This window comes from Brachionichthys hirsutus, chromosome 1, assembly GCF_040956055.1.
Source record: "Brachionichthys hirsutus isolate HB-005 chromosome 1, CSIRO-AGI_Bhir_v1, whole genome shotgun sequence".
Classification (NCBI taxonomy): Eukaryota; Metazoa; Chordata; class Actinopteri; order Lophiiformes; family Brachionichthyidae; genus Brachionichthys; species Brachionichthys hirsutus.
Genome location: NC_090897.1, coordinates 5,681,566 through 5,698,642, shown reverse-complemented (window position 1 = coordinate 5,698,642; position 17,077 = coordinate 5,681,566). Strand labels below are relative to the sequence as shown.

The 17,077-nt window shown below is 46.0% G+C and overlaps 1 protein-coding gene across 1 annotated transcript; it reads right to left on the bottom strand.

Moving 5' to 3' along the window:
- Positions 1-2,955: 2,955 nt before the first annotated feature.
- On the bottom strand, positions 2,956-16,712 carry cenpf (centromere protein F). The gene is given in 37 exon segments (XM_068741088.1): positions 2,956-3,075; positions 3,622-3,740; positions 4,115-4,235; positions 4,237-4,781; positions 5,045-5,174; positions 5,383-6,393; positions 6,537-6,578; positions 6,728-6,825; positions 6,909-7,098; positions 7,189-7,332; positions 7,443-7,661; positions 7,802-8,007; positions 8,091-8,199; positions 8,279-8,532; positions 8,851-8,959; positions 9,129-9,262; positions 9,349-9,545; positions 9,627-10,495; positions 10,661-10,834; positions 10,953-11,540; positions 11,645-11,923; positions 12,206-12,335; positions 12,618-12,826; positions 13,103-13,309; positions 13,393-13,651; positions 13,726-13,855; positions 13,940-14,075; positions 14,216-14,338; positions 14,606-14,734; positions 14,813-14,938; positions 15,024-15,226; positions 15,357-15,630; positions 15,710-15,801; positions 15,886-16,025; positions 16,143-16,213; positions 16,339-16,464; positions 16,551-16,712. Coding segments are annotated over 37 exon segments (8,175 nt in total).
- Positions 16,713-17,077: the final 365 nt, after the last annotated feature.

Sequence of the window (17,077 nt, the reverse complement as noted above, 5' to 3'; positions counted from 1 at the left end):
CCAAGAAAACAAACGTTTGAAGAACGTTTTATGTATATTCAGTTTTCAGATCTCCTCGGTACAAAGAGACCAATTTCTATTGACTACTTAGAAGCACAGAAATCCTGATGTTTCCTTTGACCCACTTCCCAGTCCATGTGAAACATTTACTGTTTGAACTTCCTGGATGACGGAGCGGTCGGATGAGGGTGAATGTCCAGTAGCAACAGGTCTTATGATGCGTGAGATAAAGTTATGAAAGCAGGCAGTACAGACCCGAACCAACAGCACACAGTCAGACAGATTCAGTCCACTGGCTCGCTCTTTTGTAGGTTATCCAGTCATTTGAGGGCATCAGTGTGCTTTTAGGTAGTCCACACTCATAGACAGTAAATTTTTCACTGGGTGGACAATCCAGTGGGATTTACAGAATATAATATACAAGAAAATACAAGAAAAGAAATACTCCCAAACAGAGAAGGGATGCCAGAGACCGATTTTTAAGATGGTGTTTCAAAACATCATAAATGCAGGAGTCAGATGAAGTGAAGCATCCAGCAGCTTTAATACTCATGTAAAGGGATTCTATTATCAGCTCCATGCAGGCGGTGATTCTTGCCGTATGCTGAAAAAAGCAGCCTGCTCCTTGTACAGTTGAATATTATAGCATCATCTAAGAGGTGGCGATGAATGCAAGTCAAGCTAACATGGTCGGCTGTCGAGGCAGCTTTTTTTAAATCTAACACAGACATATTGACGGATTTTAACCGGAAGCCTTGTTTCTCAAATTGGCTTAAAAAGAAGTTTTCATTTTGCAGTTACATTTCTTGAACGCTTCACAGATCAAAAGAATTAGGGCGAGATGCCAGGCCATATAAGATTTGCTGCACAAAGACAACTTTGCAATAAGTAAGGCGGAGAACTAAACAATCACTACTTTGGGAAATCTGGACACTAATAAAATAATTATTTTAACATTTATGTTAATAATAAAGTTTTTTTTCAGCATATTTAAAAAATATCTGCATAATTGATTTTTCCATGTGCATTGCAGCTGCATTCTGTGTCCTTCCCCTTCAGTCTGTTCATGAAATGTCCCGTCACTGTCTCTCCTCTGGCCCCGGCAACGGCTGCTTACATAGCGTTGCCGCGTAAAGAATGGGACAAATCATGCATACAGCAGGGGGATTGACAGTCAGTCAGTCCGTCTGATTTGAAGACAGACACACACACACTCTCTCCAGCCTGAGTGCCAGTGATAACACAGCTCAGTAGATCCATCTGCTCATTTCCCGTCTCCTCATCCAGTTGGTTCTGGCACCGCAGCTTCCGCCAACAGCCCCAGCCAGAGACATCACAGCAGGACCGTATCCGCTCCCAGGTGCGTGACTGCGTCGTTTCCTCGCTGTTCCCACAACCCAGCATGCCTTGCTGCTCCCTCCCTCTCTGCCTTGCAGACAGAGCTAGGGTACGTGACAGCGAGTGAATGGGGAAACCAATAAGGAACGGATGAGCATCTACTTGGTCTGATTTAGAAGTGTCCATACCAAGCTCAATAAGAACAAGAGGTCAAAAGGTCGGCACAAATCAATGACTATTATTCTAGCATCATAACACCAGCAGCGTTTCTTAATACATTGCGTGTTCACCCTCAGAAATTCCACTCGTATCTGACATCATCCTCCTTTCTCATGTTTCTTTTGTCACGCTCATTAGCATAAAGAAAGATAGAAAACATCGGGATGCCGATGTGTAATTTCCTGTTTCCATTGAAAGCTCTTTCTCTCAGATCATTTCTTTCATGCTTGATCAGTGCTGACAGTTTGAGACGTTTCATCACACGTGGCTGATCATTCTCTGCAGACATCTATAGTAAGAAGTTACACATTTAGGGATGATTTCAGCCTCCGGTGCTAATAGTCCTCTTCAGATGACTGCATAAATGTTTTTGTTTATCGCCGGTTCCCTTCACACAGCTGTTTAATGCAACCAAGTAGAATCACAATATCATCACAAACCTCCACAGAGGAAATCTGTTTGTTTTCTCCATTCATCTCATCCGAAATTACACAATGATCATTCGTATGCTTGATTCAACGGGAGGGTAAAGACTACTACAAAAAAGCAGTTAATTTCTGTGTAAGGGTTGAATTTATGGAATATTTTTAGTAAGGAAATAAAACTGTAGCTCAACAATATAGTAGTAAACACAGATCAAAATGATTGTTCACCATAAAGTTGACATTGTGAAATAAAGTTACTGAGCTGTCCTCAGCCCTGCACACTAATGTCCAACATATTCTCCACACTGTGGAGGCAGAATATACTGTATTTAATTTAGTATTAAACAGGTTTAAAAGACAAATCATGGACGAGACAGACGCATTAAGCAGTGAAAAATGGTTTAGTAAAATAAAGGGCAATTCTGAACCATTTGGTGTCAGTTATTTACAATGATAACGCTGTTACCTAAATAATAAAAAATATAGAAAGTGAAAATACAGACCAGCTTTCAGAATTTGTGTCTAAGATCACAAAAAAAAAAGTCTAAAACAAAACCAGACTATCTTCCAGTTTTCTTCTGCATTACGAAAATATAAAGAGTGGAAAAATCTATAAAATCTAAACTTCCACTTAGCAAATAGGGAGGGTTTATTTTGGGAACAGCTGTTTTGCATCAATATATACAAAGTTTAACATCACATATGCCTAGAACAGTACAATAGAAAATAAAATGCATAAAGTCAATGCTAAAGACAAAGAAAAGAGACAAATAGGGGTATCAGAAAAAAACACAGCGCATTAAAAAAGTAGTGCTAAGACAATGATAAGTCCCACTACAAAATCCTTTAATGTGTGAAGTAGTGTCTCTTACCCGGAGCAAACCTGTTTGGAGTGTTAACTTGGGAATCTTTAGAGCACGATTTTCATTAAATGCGCCAGAGAGAAAGACGGCCTGTGTGAGAGCGCTAGGATCTACTGAACATGGCAGTCTCCTGCAGTTTGTTCGTTCAAGGCAGGCGTCTCTCCCCGTTCTGGCAGCTTTTGGGAGAGACGACTCTTGTTGGGACTCTGGACGGCTCCGCTCTCCAAAACCTGTGGAGGAGGATGGAAACCCAAGTGAGCGTAAGTGGGCGCATGTAAAAGTGAGTCAGGCAGGTGACAGACATTCTTTCCTCTCGACGGCGCAGACACAAATCTTCTGCAGCCGCTACATCACCTTCGGTTTATGTCAACTGAACTGCAATTAGCGTTTCCTGACTTAAGGGGGGGGTCAGGAGATCCTGTAGACATATTAGAGGCCCGGCAGCATCACCGAATGCATCCGAAATGGACCTAATTGGTGAAAATGGTGAACTCTTCGATTTTGGGTCAGATGGAAAAGAGGACCTCAAAGCCGGATGACCGCTCTAATGAAATGGTCATCAAATATATGCTCATCTAGCATTGAATCACCATAGACTGTCGAGGGCAGGCAAGGATCACTGTACTCATTAAATGGATTAACCTGCAGAAAAAGCAGTTCAGTGATATTCTACACAGGTGGTTGGGTTTTACCCGAACCGGATCTAAGGGGAGATGAGAACACAAAACAAGCTGAATTTCAGCTGCTGTCTGGAAGCCCCCCCGGTAGCTGCTCACCTTGCCCTCAGGGGCAGCTGTGGGACCAGCTTGTCTGGCAGCCATCCGGGGGCTGCAGCGCTTCACTGTTCTCCGCACGATGAATGGACTGGCCTCGCCCAGAGGAATATCAGCAAACCCTGGGGGAGGAGAATTACTTCAATATTCTCTGCACTAGAGCAACTATGCAGAATTTGTTTTTCTTCTATAAAGTAGTGTTAGACTTTTTCCATCTTACAGTTGATTTAAAATATTGATCTGAGGAGGGTCTGAAATCAATTTGAACCAAAATAAATAGTGTAAGGGCAAAGCCAGCCAAAGGCCAACTTTCACAAATGTTCTGATTAAAAATGGATACTCCACAAACATGAGCCGAGTGAACGCTGAAACTCTAGACTTCAAAATAGAAAAACAACACAGCAGCTTTTTCTACCCATTGATGAGGGTGTGCCTTCATCAGAATGCACCCCCCCCCCCCCCCCCCCCCCCCCCCCCCCCCCCCCCTCACACGCACCTCTCTGCACCAGCTCAGGGAGACCCTCTGGTCTGAACTCCTCCTCCGGCTGTTCGAGTCTTGGTTTGGGAGTGGTCACCGTGTTTGCTTTGATCTTCTTTGTCAGGTTGTGCAGGGCCTCCCTGGGCTCCATCTTTATTGTTGATATCACGGTGACTGCGTTTCCCTGAAGACGAACCCCGAGGAGTCCTCTCAGGCGTTGAGGGAGCCGTGTTCTCGTCCTCCGGCGTCTCTTTGGAGGGCGACTTCCTCGCCAAGCGCCGGCATCGAGTTCCACTGGAATCATTAGCACGCGGGCTAGCGGTGAGGTGCTCCAACCGGGTCGTCAGGGCATCATTGGCTTCCTCCAGTTTGTGCACCTTGATCATCAGGCTGCAACATTTATCCACACTCTCATCAGCCTCCACGCTCTTCTCCTGCAGGAGTTTGTTTAGCTCATCCAAGTCGCTCTCCATCTTCTCCAGCTCTCCGTTTTTCTCTTCCAACGCCTTCTTTCCTCCCTCAAGAGCGGTCTGAAGCTCTTCCACCTTCTCACGGTTTGATTCTGCCTCTATGCTCTTGTGCTGAAGGGCAGTCTTCAAGTCTTCCACTCGTTTCTGCCTCTCCTCTTCCTCCATCTTCAGCTGGGTCACATCAGTCGGTTCCTCCTCACGGCTATTTCCATCAGCTGTAACAAAAAAATAAATACAAATTATTCTGTTGTACTTTTCAGAGATAAACCGTCCATGTTTCCAGAGCACATGCATGCCTTTCAAAAATATAAAGATATGAATATGGTGCATAGTAAATTACAATGCGACAAAGGGAAAGCAGAGTTTCACTTTGCTCTACACAGGTCCACTTTAACATTTTTTTAAATTCTTAACATTTATTTATTTTCTAGAAAATACAAACTGTCCAGACTGAAAGTTCTCCTTCAGACGTTCACACCTGTGCCGTTCAGTATCGTCTGCTTCTCCTTCTCCAACTGTTTGCAGGTCTTCATCCAAAGACTCATCTTGCTCAGGGCCGAGTCTCTTTCTTTCGATAGACGAGTGGAACGAGAGGTCAGCGCCGACACCTGTGGAAATGAAACAGACAGACAACTCATCTTTGCATCTATTTACGTTGAACACAAAAGGTGTCCTCAGAATCAGCTTTTATTTTGGATGCAAGCCGAGGGGTCGGCTAAACTAGGCCATGCAACGTCTACATTTATATTAGAAAATAATCGCTGGATTGGAGCTTTGAAGGCGACACAAATGACTAAAAGCAAACCGAACGCCTACCTGCTCGCTCAGCTTTGCAACAGACAGTTTCCTCGTTTCCAATTCCTTTTCCATAGATTGAAGACTCTCTTGTACTTCTTTGAGTTTCTCCTTCTCCTCTTCTGCCCTTTGCTTCTCTTGTTCCACTGAAGACAAGTTGTTCTTCTCCAGTTCAATCGCAGAGAGTGAAGACTGGATCTTCTCTCTCTCCTCCTCTATTCTGTCCTTCTCTTGTTTTAACAAAGACAACTTTTGTTGCGCCTCTTGTTTCTCCTTTTCCACAAAGCCGAGGGCAGAACGAAGCTTTTCTTTCTCATCAGTTAATGCTACCTTTTCTAGCTCTAGTCTTTCCTTTTCTCCCGTTACAGATAGAAGAGCGCCGTGCAGGTTCTCTCTCTCTTCCTCAACTGAACGCAGGGTCGAGTGCGATTTCTCCCTTTCCTCTGCCAGACATTGATTTGCTTCGGTCTGTTCCTTTTCCTTCTCTTCCCCCGTTGTCTTTATGTGTATTTTAAGCTCTTTAATTTCTTCTTCCAGACCCTCAACCCTGAACTTCATCTTATGTTTCTCATTCTCCCACTCCGTTGCCCGAGAGCTGAGCCTCTCTCCTTCCGTCTTCCACTCCTCCACAGAAGATTGCAAGTGCGTTTTCTCTTTCTCCATCTCTGAGAGCAGAGACTGCATCCTGTCTTTCTCCTCTTCCGTTTCATCCCTGTTTTGTTCGAGGGAGATCTCTCTCTGCTGAGAGGCTTCCAGTTGGGCCTGAAGCTCATCCACTTCTCTTGATGTTCTGTCCATTTCCTCTCTCATTCCTTTCTCTAGCTCGTCTACCTTGTTTCTCTGTCTTTCCCCTTCCTCTCTTCTCTCCACCACAGCCCTCTCCAGTTCCTCCTTAGCAGTCTTCAGCTCTTCTATCTCTCTGTTTTTTGTTTCCAACTCTCGCTCAATGCATTTCTTCTCCAGTCTCAGGTTCTCCAGAGAAGCAGAAAGCTGTGACAGTTTGTCACAGAGTTCTCTTTTCTCCTCCTCCACCTAAGGTTCGGGGTAAAAACAGACGGCAGCACAATTTGTGAAAGGAGAAAAGCATAGGGTGGAGTAGAAATATAAAAATAAAATTCAATAGAAAGGAAGGAAGGATGTTTTACAACATGAAGATTAAATTAATTTATAGATACCATTCTCTTTTGCTCCTCCAGCTCAGCTTTGTCTGCTTCAGCCTGTAGAAGGGCGTTAAAAAAGGTTAGCAAATTCTGGTTCAAAATCAAGCCTCCTTGATACTTCACTTGTTGAATTATATAGTACAAGTACAAGCTGCGGTAGTAACAATTGGTATTTTTTGTCTGGCATTTTAATGCGAACAGAATACCTGCAGCACAGCTCCCTCTAGACTCTGCTCCAGATCTTCTTGCTCGCGCTCCAGGGAATCAATACGATCTTGCAGGGAATCGGACTTTCTCTGGGCAGCTAAAGAGGGAAAGAGTTACACCAAGGCCACGCCCAGACCAGACCAGAGTGGTTATACATATTCAAACGATGCCAAGGATCACCTCTGAGCAGCTCTCCCATTCTCGCCTTCTTCCTCTCGTCCGACTCGATGCGTACTTGAAGTTTTTCAATACCGGTCTTCATCTGCTGGATCTCATCTTGTGTCGAGTTCAGACGAGCAGCTATCTCTCCTTTTTCTAATAGAGAGGCCTCCAGAGACTGAGAGAGACGGCACACTTCTCCCTCTAAAGCCTTAAGGAAACACGGGAGGGGAAGACTCACCATTTAATGGCCCCTGACCAAAAGGATAAACGGTGTAAAACCACGGAGCATTATGATCACCTGTATCTTGCCAACCATGGTCTCAGTGTTCTGATTGGCTGAAGAGTGCTCCTCTGTGAGTTTGTCCAGCTGCCCAATAAGCTCCAGTCTCTCTCCGCTCTGTTGGGATAGTTTCTGCTCCAGCACCGTAACCTGGTCCAAAAGCTGTGGATGAAAAAAGAAACATTTCTTTACACAATAAATGCAAGCGGTGAAATAATGAAGCAACTCAACGAGCTGCGCACGGACGCCCCAGCGCTCCGTGAGCGACGCACCTGCTGCCTGTCAGCCCTCAGTCTCTCTGAGCCGTTACGCAGGACTTCATACTCCTTCCTCCCTGCTCTAATGTCGTCCTCCAGAATGGAAACGAGGTTCCTCGTGTCACAGTCGGTCTTCTCCAAACTGTGAACCTTGTCCTTCCATCGATTCAGAGACCGGTTCAGGTCATCCCGCTCCTCAGTGCAGGACTCAAGTTCAGATCTCAGCTGCATCGTCTGAGGAAACGGTCAGAATGTTAAACGCACGACGATTGATCAGTCGGTTCAACGAGACTCGCTTTGCTCTCGGTTCTTCCGCTCAGGGCAAAACTCAAAAAAATCAATAGGACCTTGTAGGACATTGATGGGGTACTCGCCTCTGTTCTGAGTGTCTCCATCCGCTGATCCAAGCATGAGCAAGTCCGTCTCTGGGCCTCCAGCTCGTTCTCGAGTTTGTTCACCTCCTCCTGCAACGTCTCCAGCTCCGACTCCATGTCCAGTATGTGCTGCTCCAGGTTGGCCTTCTCAGAGCGAACTCTCTTCAGCTCGCTCTCCCGCTGAAGGAGTTTCTCATCCCAACCACCTCGACCAGCAACGGGAAGCAGCAATTAATATCACCGTACAACAACAACAGAGTACAAACCTTCACGTCTGCGTCTGATTTACCTTTGGTCATCTCGAGTCCTTCCACCATGTCCATAACATCAGCCAGCTGACACTTGGACGTTTGCAGCTGAAGAGACAACGTCTCCCTCTCCTCTGACAGCTCAACCAACTGAAGATAACAGAATGTTAATAACAGAACTAAACTGCTGTGTAATAGTATCTGGCCTTCTACAGTGACCTCCCCTCACCTGGTCAGCAAGGCCTTTCTTGTCCTCTAAAGCAACGTTCAGGTTATACACTGCAGCCTGAGCTTTCTCCTCCACTGCATGAACTTTCTTCTCCAAGTGTTCCACTTGAACTTCCAGTTCAGAGGTCAACTCCATCCTCAGTGCAAGGTCAGACCTCAGCAAGTCAAACTCTGCGTGCAGATATCGGCGCTCTGTCCGCGGTTCTGTGGCCGTTTCTGTGTGGCTGTCGAGTTCATCTCCTTTGGGGGATGATTCTGTCACCGAGACAAAATACATGAATGGATACAAATATTCTTAAATATCAGCGTATCAACTTATCCGACGTAAACACATAATTCATAATGTAGATCAGTGTGTATTAATGGACTAACTGATGGCCTATAGCCTTAACTTCTAAATAAAAAAATATCAGGTTAAAAAAAGACATCCTTCCATGCATTTTCTTGGACGTAGATGAGACATTTGTCTCATCCACAGAGACAGAATACCGCTCAGAGGTGGGAGGAAACCGGAGGAAACCCAGGCGGACACGGGGAGGACACACAAACAACACACAGATTAAATCTCCATACCGGGATATTTCAGCTGCCTGCTCTCATCACAGGAGGAAGATTGCAGAGGAAGCTCACAGACTTCAGATCTACGCTCAGAGTTTGTGGGGCTGGTACGATCCTCAGAAAACTATGAGAGAGGAGATCACATTTAATGTCACACAGATAGACATTCCATTTAAAACCTCCAGGATCAACATGAACAAAGCCTGTCACTATCAAAAATGAGCATTTTAAATCCATACAAGCGTTATGATTTATTGAAAAGGAAAATACAGATTGCAATAACTATTGTTCACCTGTTGCCCCTCCCCGTCAGCAGCGCAAGCCTCTCTCTCTTCATCCAATCGTTCCTGGATGCTCTCCTGATCAATAAGAGCGTCAGGACTTGCATCAGGTTCCAGCTCCGCATTAGCTGGTCTCGCTGCTTCTTCTGAGGAAAGCGCCACAGATAATCTGTACAGACGTACTTAAATTCAAGTTTCGGCAGTGTTTCATGAAAAACTGCACGACTCTCACCACCGTCCTCTGTCGGATGCATGCAGGTGATATTTGGTGCCGGCCGGCGACTTCCCTGCAGCTGCTGTATCAAGCTGTGCTGTCGGCCCACCTGCTCCAGCAGCGAATCGTAACGCTCCCTCAAATGTTCCAGCTCCCGCCGTAAACACGCCAACTCCTGGTGCAGCCGGTCCTGCTGCATCTCAAAGTCCCGGACGCTGAGAAACGCATCAGGTTAAAAGGACAGGAATAGTTGCCAACAAGCCACTAAGTGGAACGCAGATGAAGATGGAGAGTACCTCTGTCTTTTCTCCTCCTGAGACCTGTGATCTCTCATCTCCAGCTGCTCCTTCAGACTCTGGAGCTCCTGCTCGGCGGACAGGAGGGAGCACCGGATGCACTCGTACCCCTCCTTCAGCGAACCCAATTCTTCCTCACGCCTCTCCACAGTTTCTCGTAAGTGCAGTTTCTCCTCACCGACTGCCTTCACATTAGCTTGGAGTCTGACGCGCTGTTCACTCAGCCGATCACATTCACCTTGCAGCTGAAGCTTTTCCCGATAGACTCTATTCAAGTTAGCAATGGCGTTCTCATTCTCTGCGGTTAGCTCGCTCAGTTTAGCTCCAAGCTGGATTTGGTCCTGGTTGATCAGAGTGAGGTTCGCGTCGAGTTTAAGCTTCAGTTCAGCTTCGTTTCTCTCTGAAGCCATCTGATCAATCCTCTGCTGTTCTGCAGCGAGCTGCTCCGTGCTGCTCCTCAGCCGCCTGTTCTCCTCGGTCAGTGTGTCGAGACTCACTTCCAGCTCCTTCCTCTGTGCGTTCACTTGAGTGACTTCAGTTTCTACTTGCTCTTTGCTGTCTGATAGCCGTTTGAAAGCAATCTGCAGGTTATTTTTCTCCTGTAGCAGCTGGTTAAACTTATTTTCTTTGACCTCCATCGCCTCCCTGAGAGTCATCTCCAACTTCTCATGTTCTTCTCTGGTCCGGCTGAGTTTGGACTCCAGCGTAGCAACAATATCCTCCAGCTGGCTTCGTCTGACAGCGTCTTCTTCCAGACGGCTCATTTCACAGCTCCTCTCCGTCAGCTCCTCCCGAGCAGTGTCATACCGCGTCTCCAACATGGAGTTCTGAGACAGGACCTCCTCTAACCGAGTTTCCAAGACAGAGACCTGAAAAGAAAAGGAGATTTGATGCATTTTCTTTCCTTCAGTTTAACAGAAGCTGCAAAAGAGTTGCTTGGAAATGTGGTAAAGTAACGGGTACCAAAGAATGATGAAAATGTATCTCGACAAAGCATCTCTGGCACAGCATTTAGTGGAAGACGGCGACGCTACCTGGGCGTTGCTTTCCACCAGTCGGGCCTCCATGCCAGAGATGTGGATCTGATTCTGGGTGCGCTGAGCCTCCAGAGAGGCTACGGTTCCCTTCAGCTCTTCCACTTGACCGTCAGAAGAACTCATCGCCGTCTCACTGTCCTCCAGGTCCATTTGCAGCATCTCCATCTGCACCTTGATTTTGAAAACGAAATAATGACAGATGTTTATAGAATGACCGATCTAATTTGTAGATTACATAAAGATTAGAACGGCTTCCGCTGCCTGAATCCAGAGCGTGTCAGCAACCAACCTTTATTTTGTTCATGGCAACCGTCCTCTCCTTCAGAAGGTCTGACGTTTTGGCCTGCTCTGCCTCCGATTTATTCAGCCTGTCCTTTAAGCTCTTTATTGCATCGTCTCTTTCTCCTAAACCATGCGAGGCAGCAGACAGCGTCGCTTTCATGGCCTTGATCTCATCGCGCCGAGAGTTCAGTTCCCCTTTAGCCGCTGCTACCGACTGCTTCTTCACTTCAAGGTGCTCTTTGAGACGCTTCTCTATGTTAAGCAAGTTTTCAGTCTCCAAAGCGTGACTCTTTGAGTCTTGGTTCATTTTCTCCGTCAGGTTTTTGACTTCTTGCTCCAAAGTAAAGATCAGATTGGATTTCTCAGTCAGGGCATTTTCCAAATTGGCCTTGATTTCAACGGTGGAGGAAAGACTTCTCTCAAGAGCCTCCGTGTTGTTCTTGAGCTCGGCATGGGACTGGCTGAGCACATCCAATTCATCCTTCAAAACCGGAAGCGCCGCTACTGCATCCTTGCTTACAGCAAGCGCTTCTTCTAAGGAGGATATTTGGTCCAGAAGGTTGTTGATCTTCTCAATCTGAGCTGCCTGGAAGGTCTTTTTAGGAAACAGCTTTAAGTTAGTTTATTGTAGTACAGCATATGAGTATATACAAGAAACAAAACTCCTGAACAATGAATTTATTTGGAGAAATATTTCACCTCAGTCTCTTTCTTGTCGTCTTGAGCTGAACTTTCCAGCTCAGCCTTTTGTTTCTCCAGAGAAGAAACCTGGGCTTCGGCAACTCGGAGCTGCTTCTGCGCCTCTTCGGTTCCTCTCTGCAGATTCTTCATCTCCTCCTGTAACCGTTTGATCTCTTCTGAATTCTTCTCATTGATTTTTTTGTGCACCTCTTCATTGTCTGACATCATCTTTATTTCTTTCTGCAGTTCAGCTCCCAGCTGCTCCTGGACCTTCAGGCACCGATCCAAGGAAGTGATCTGAATTATAAACAGAACATTCACTTTTGTATTCTAGTCATTCAGCCTCAAATGATAAATAATAAATAAAAACGCAACTACATTTAGTTTGCCACTGAAATGAAATACTGATTATATTGTCTGTTAGCTAACATTATTTTGTGCCTTACAATATTTACACAAAAATACAATTACAAGTCTACAGCCTCCAGAATGTTCACAAAAGAAGCAGAATTGGGAAACAAGAGACTACATTTTTCTGATCTGTAATGTGATTTTCTGGAGCAGAGCAGTAAAACCAACCCGGTCTTTGGTGAGCAGCAGCTCCTGCTGAGCCTCCTCCAATTGCAGCTGGAGCTGCTGAGTCTCTTCAGTCTTCACCAAAACACTTTCCTCACACTGCTGCAGCAGGGCTGCCCTCTCTTCTGCCAGCCTGACGAAGATGAAGACACCAAAGAGGAATATAGAGCAACATTTACCGTCTCCGACAGGAATCTGTGGGAACACCTGGATTTCATATTAGCATCATATAGCAGCACTATGACTTATTATATACACACGATAGTTCCTGTGTCCTCTTGAACTCATTTTATTTTATTACACTATGAAGCGAGGCAAAATGAAAACCTCTCAGTGTTCTGCTAAACAAAAATAAACTTTAATACAGGAGAGAAGAATTCCTAAAAACACGAAAAGCAACAAATAGAAATCCCACTTGGCGCTTTGCTCCTCCTGCTGTGCAGTGGCCCGAGCGAGGCTCTCTCTGAGCTGGCCGAGTTCCGCTTGGCTCAATTCCATCAGCTGGTCTTTGGAGCGAGCCAGGTCCAAGGCTGCCTGGTGCTCATCCTGCAGCTCCTTGTTGGTCCGCTCAACCTGTTCTGCTCGACTCGACTCCTTTTGCAACTGCAGCTCAAGATGTCTGATCTGTTCAGACAAAAAAAAAAGGAGAGCGTGGCTCTGGTCAAGCTTTAAAGAGCAAATTCCATGAGTTGGAATCAGGTTACCAGGATAGAAACCTGAATAAAAAGGTTCAAAGACGTTTATCGGTTGATTTGACAACTAAACAATGATGAGATATTGAGCCCAATACAAGACCAAATATCTATCGTCTGTTAAGATCTCCAATTTTAGCTCTACCTATAAATTCTGTTTCTTTAGCATCTGGAAGCAGCTGTAAACAGAAATAGAACAGTAAATGACCTGCTCCTCAAGCTGAGCCATTTGTCGAGCAACATTCTCCAAGTCTTTGGCGTGTTTCTGTCCAGCCTCTGAGAACCGAGAGTGGAGCTCCTCGAACTGGTGCTCCTTCTCTTCCAACTCTGTGCTCTTGTTGAGGAGCTCTCCTTTCAAGGAGTCAACGTGAGCAGACAGACTGGCCTTGTCTCCCTCCACACTCACAAGGCGCGTCTAAAGAAGTGAAGCGGAGGACACGTCTAAATACGGTGTGAAGGGTTTGGTAAATCACGTCACTGGGAAGCAGCGGCCTTTACCTTGAGCTGATCGGCAGCCTCACTCAGTTTACTCAGTTTATCAGCGAGGTCTTTTTGCACAACCTCAGTGTCATTAATCAAGGTCTGCTTTTCCTTCTGCCACCCCAGGAGCGTTTGGTGTTCCTCTCTCAGTTGGCTGCACCGGTTCTGAGTCGCGTTGAGATCAGACTTCAGCTCTACGCTCTCCTGCTCCAGGACCGCTGCTCTCTGAGTCAGCTTCTCTTCCTCCTGCTTCTGTTTCTTTAGTTCATTCTGACATCTATGATGAAAACAGAACAAATATTTTCATTTTTACTCTTTCACAAAGCCTTTTTCTTGTCTGAGGTAATTTACCGGTCACTTTGGGTCTCTGCGTCTGAGATCCTCTTCTTCATGTTCTCCAGCTCCCGGGCCGATGCCTGCATTTGCTGAGCCAGTTTAGACTCAAGTCTTTTCACCTCCTCCGCCTGCCCTTCTGATTTTGCTGCCGAAAAACAAAACACATTGAAAATAAATTGATATTTTGATGGACGCCCCGCCACCGGTGAAATTCTTTGCACCAATCTACCTTTCAGATCATCGACTAATCCCCGTGTGCGTTTGTGGCTCTGCTCTGCACTCTTTTTCTCTTCCTCCATTTGACTCAGACGCCTGTTGCTCTGGTCTAATTGCACCGCGGTACTGTTCTTCTCTTTCTGCAGCTCCTGAAGGGAGGAAGAAAGACAGAAAGAAAGAAAGAGTGGCAGCAAAACATGACGCCAAGGATAGCAGGAAGAGCAAAGACCTTAGTAGCGCCACTGAAATCATTACATTTACCGGATACTCTTTTAAAAGCATCCCCCACCTCTAATTTCTTCCGGATGTCTTGCTCTTTGGTCTCGCAGGCTTGGAAGCTCTGCTCCGACTTCAGCAGTTTCCGTTTGTGCTCCTCCAACTCCTTCTCCATTTGCTTCCTCTGAGAGCACATCTACAGAGGACGAGAGATAAGACGACAGCAAACATCAAGGTAGAAAGCCTGAGAACCGTCAATCCTGTTTTGACAGCCACCATCGAAACACGTTTGCATCCGCCGACCATAAGAGGAAGCCAATAATCCAGACGGATTCAGAAGAACTAGAAGCTTTTGCTCCACCTTCGTAGGACTCCGGGACACGTCTCATGACTTGCCCAAGTTAATGGCTGCATGAGGACCCAGTGGATGCTGGAGAGTAGAGGACAGATTTTATAGTACTACCTTGTCCATGTCAGCCTGCAGTATATTGCAGTCTTTCTTTGACTGTTGGATTTCTTGCGCCAGCTTGGTCCTGGTCTGGTCCATCTGCTGTTCCAAAGCATGGTGAGAACTCTGCAGCTGGGCCAGATCCTACCCGAAACAGAACAGGGCTTTAATATGGAATGGCTTGTTACGCGTCTTTGATGATGATGTCACCGGTCGTTGCACCTTTTGGCTGACCCTCTCGTGGTCTTTGACTTTCTGCTCCAAGGCTCGTCTGCAGCTCTCAGCGTTGTGCCTCTGACAGCTCATCTCTTCTGTCACTTGCTTGAGTTTCTGTTCCACCGATGAACACTAAGTAGAAGAAGCACCGGCTTTAAAGTGGCTTTCATGTTTTCTACCTTTTATAACGTGACTTATTCCGCCCATGGAGCCCTACCTTGGATTCGACCTGCTGCCGTCTGTCTGCGGCTTGACTCAGCTCATGTCTCGTCTTGGTCAGGTCTCTGTCCCGGTCAGTCAGGTCTTTGCAGGTCTGGTTCAGTTGGGTTTGTAGCTCCTGCAGCTTGGAGGCTTGACTTCGAACTTCCTTCTCATGTGTGGACAAATTTCTCTCCAGCTCTAACACGCGACCACGCAGCTCTGACGCAGAAATAGCAGGAAGTCAAAACATGTTGCTCAACATGATCAGACTGTCTGGTACACTCGGATCTAGTAGATGTAGAAAAATCCCTCTGACATTTCACTGAGAAGATACCAAACAGACATCTACCTTGGTTGGTGCCCTTTAGTTGCTCCATCTGTTGGGAGGATCCACTTGGACTCTGCGCTGCTCTGGAAGAGCTCATACGCTGACTGGTTTTAATGGGCGTCTCCTCGTGGGCGTCCCACAAGGACGTCCCACGTCTCTTCAGAGGCGTCTCCATTGCACCCTGCGACTGGCGACAGTGGGCCTGATCTGGCTGCTGCCATGGGAATATGGACGACCCGGTTTGGCGGGCAGCAATGTCTTTGTGAGTGACACCGAGCGAGGAATGATTCAGCACCTGAAAAAAGAAGAGGAAACGCAACGCGAGTGACGAGAATGCAACAAATAAAATAAAATAGTATCATCGATTCACTCACTTTGACTTGGAGGACTTTGAGTTCTGTTTCCAGTCTTTTTCTTTCTTCTACTTCCTGGATGTATTTTTCTCGAAGCTCCTCAAGTTTGTTGTCTATGGAACAGAAATAAAAATACTATGACGGGTCAGCATCGAAAAAGTCTCAAAATCCTGAAATCTGGGAACAAACCGAATTACCCTGCTGTTTGAAGGCGGAGAAAGGAGCTGGAGGAGCAAAGCCTTTCTGTGGAGTAGCGTACGGCTGAAGCTCAGAGGATGAGGACGATGAGGAGGATGAAGAGCCCGGGGGCTGAGAGTGCTCCAGCTCACTCTTGTACCTGGGCAGATGGAAAGACCGCTAACTCCGGATGGGACACTGTGCCACGTCACGGTTCCTGGGTATTTCTAAACCCATTTTCTACACATGTGAATATTCCCATACACAGATGACGCACCTTTTCAGCTCTTGCTCCAGTCGATCTATAGTTTTCTTGCAGGTATCCAGCTGACCCTCCAGGTAGCTAACCTAGATTAAGAGCCAGCTATCATTTATTCTTATAAAATAATAATCATTCATGATAATTTGAAGTAACAATACTCTACCGTAGATATTGCATTTATCTACAGCATTTCGGAACGTCAGGAACTGACCTGCTGCTCTTTGGCTCCGAGGTCGTGGCTGATCTTCTGACGGACTTTGTCCAGAGACTCGCAGGACTCGACCAAAGACTGGTTCTCTCTTTTCAAAGCCGAGGTCTCCGTACGTTCACTGTCAGCCTAACAGTGAAATAGTTAATCCAGATTAATAATCTAACGGGAGTCGTTTTAACTTGAACTACATTTCCGTTTCTTCAAACGCGGACCTTTTGCTTCTGTTTCTGCAGGGCGGCCTCCACGGAGTCCAGCTGGAACTGTTTCTGGGTCTTCTCCTTCTTCAGCTTGTCCAGCTGGACTTCCAGCTGCTGGATCTTCTGCAGGGCTTTCCCTGGGAGTCCATCCTTCCACTCCTCCACCGCCCAACTCATGCTGTCTGCTGTCTGTCTGACGGGACAGACAACAACAATTCACTCAATTACATGCAACTTTAACGGCCAGTTAATTATGTTACGATGACTGTGGTGTTGATCAATAAATTAAAATGAACAGCATAAAAAGGACTCATGCGTTTTTTTTAGTGTCGCTGTGCTGCACAGAATCCCGTTTTATCAGGTAAACACGGCCTTAAATTAGTGAACTAAATGAGGGTTTGTTTGTTTTTGTAAAGAAACGCTTTACGTCAGAAACAGTAGCTTCAAGTATTTGACTATTTTGGAGTTAGCCAATAACGCGGTTCGTTAACTATCCTCGCTTTGGTTCTATATTGCATCATTCGTGCACATTGATGTGAAAC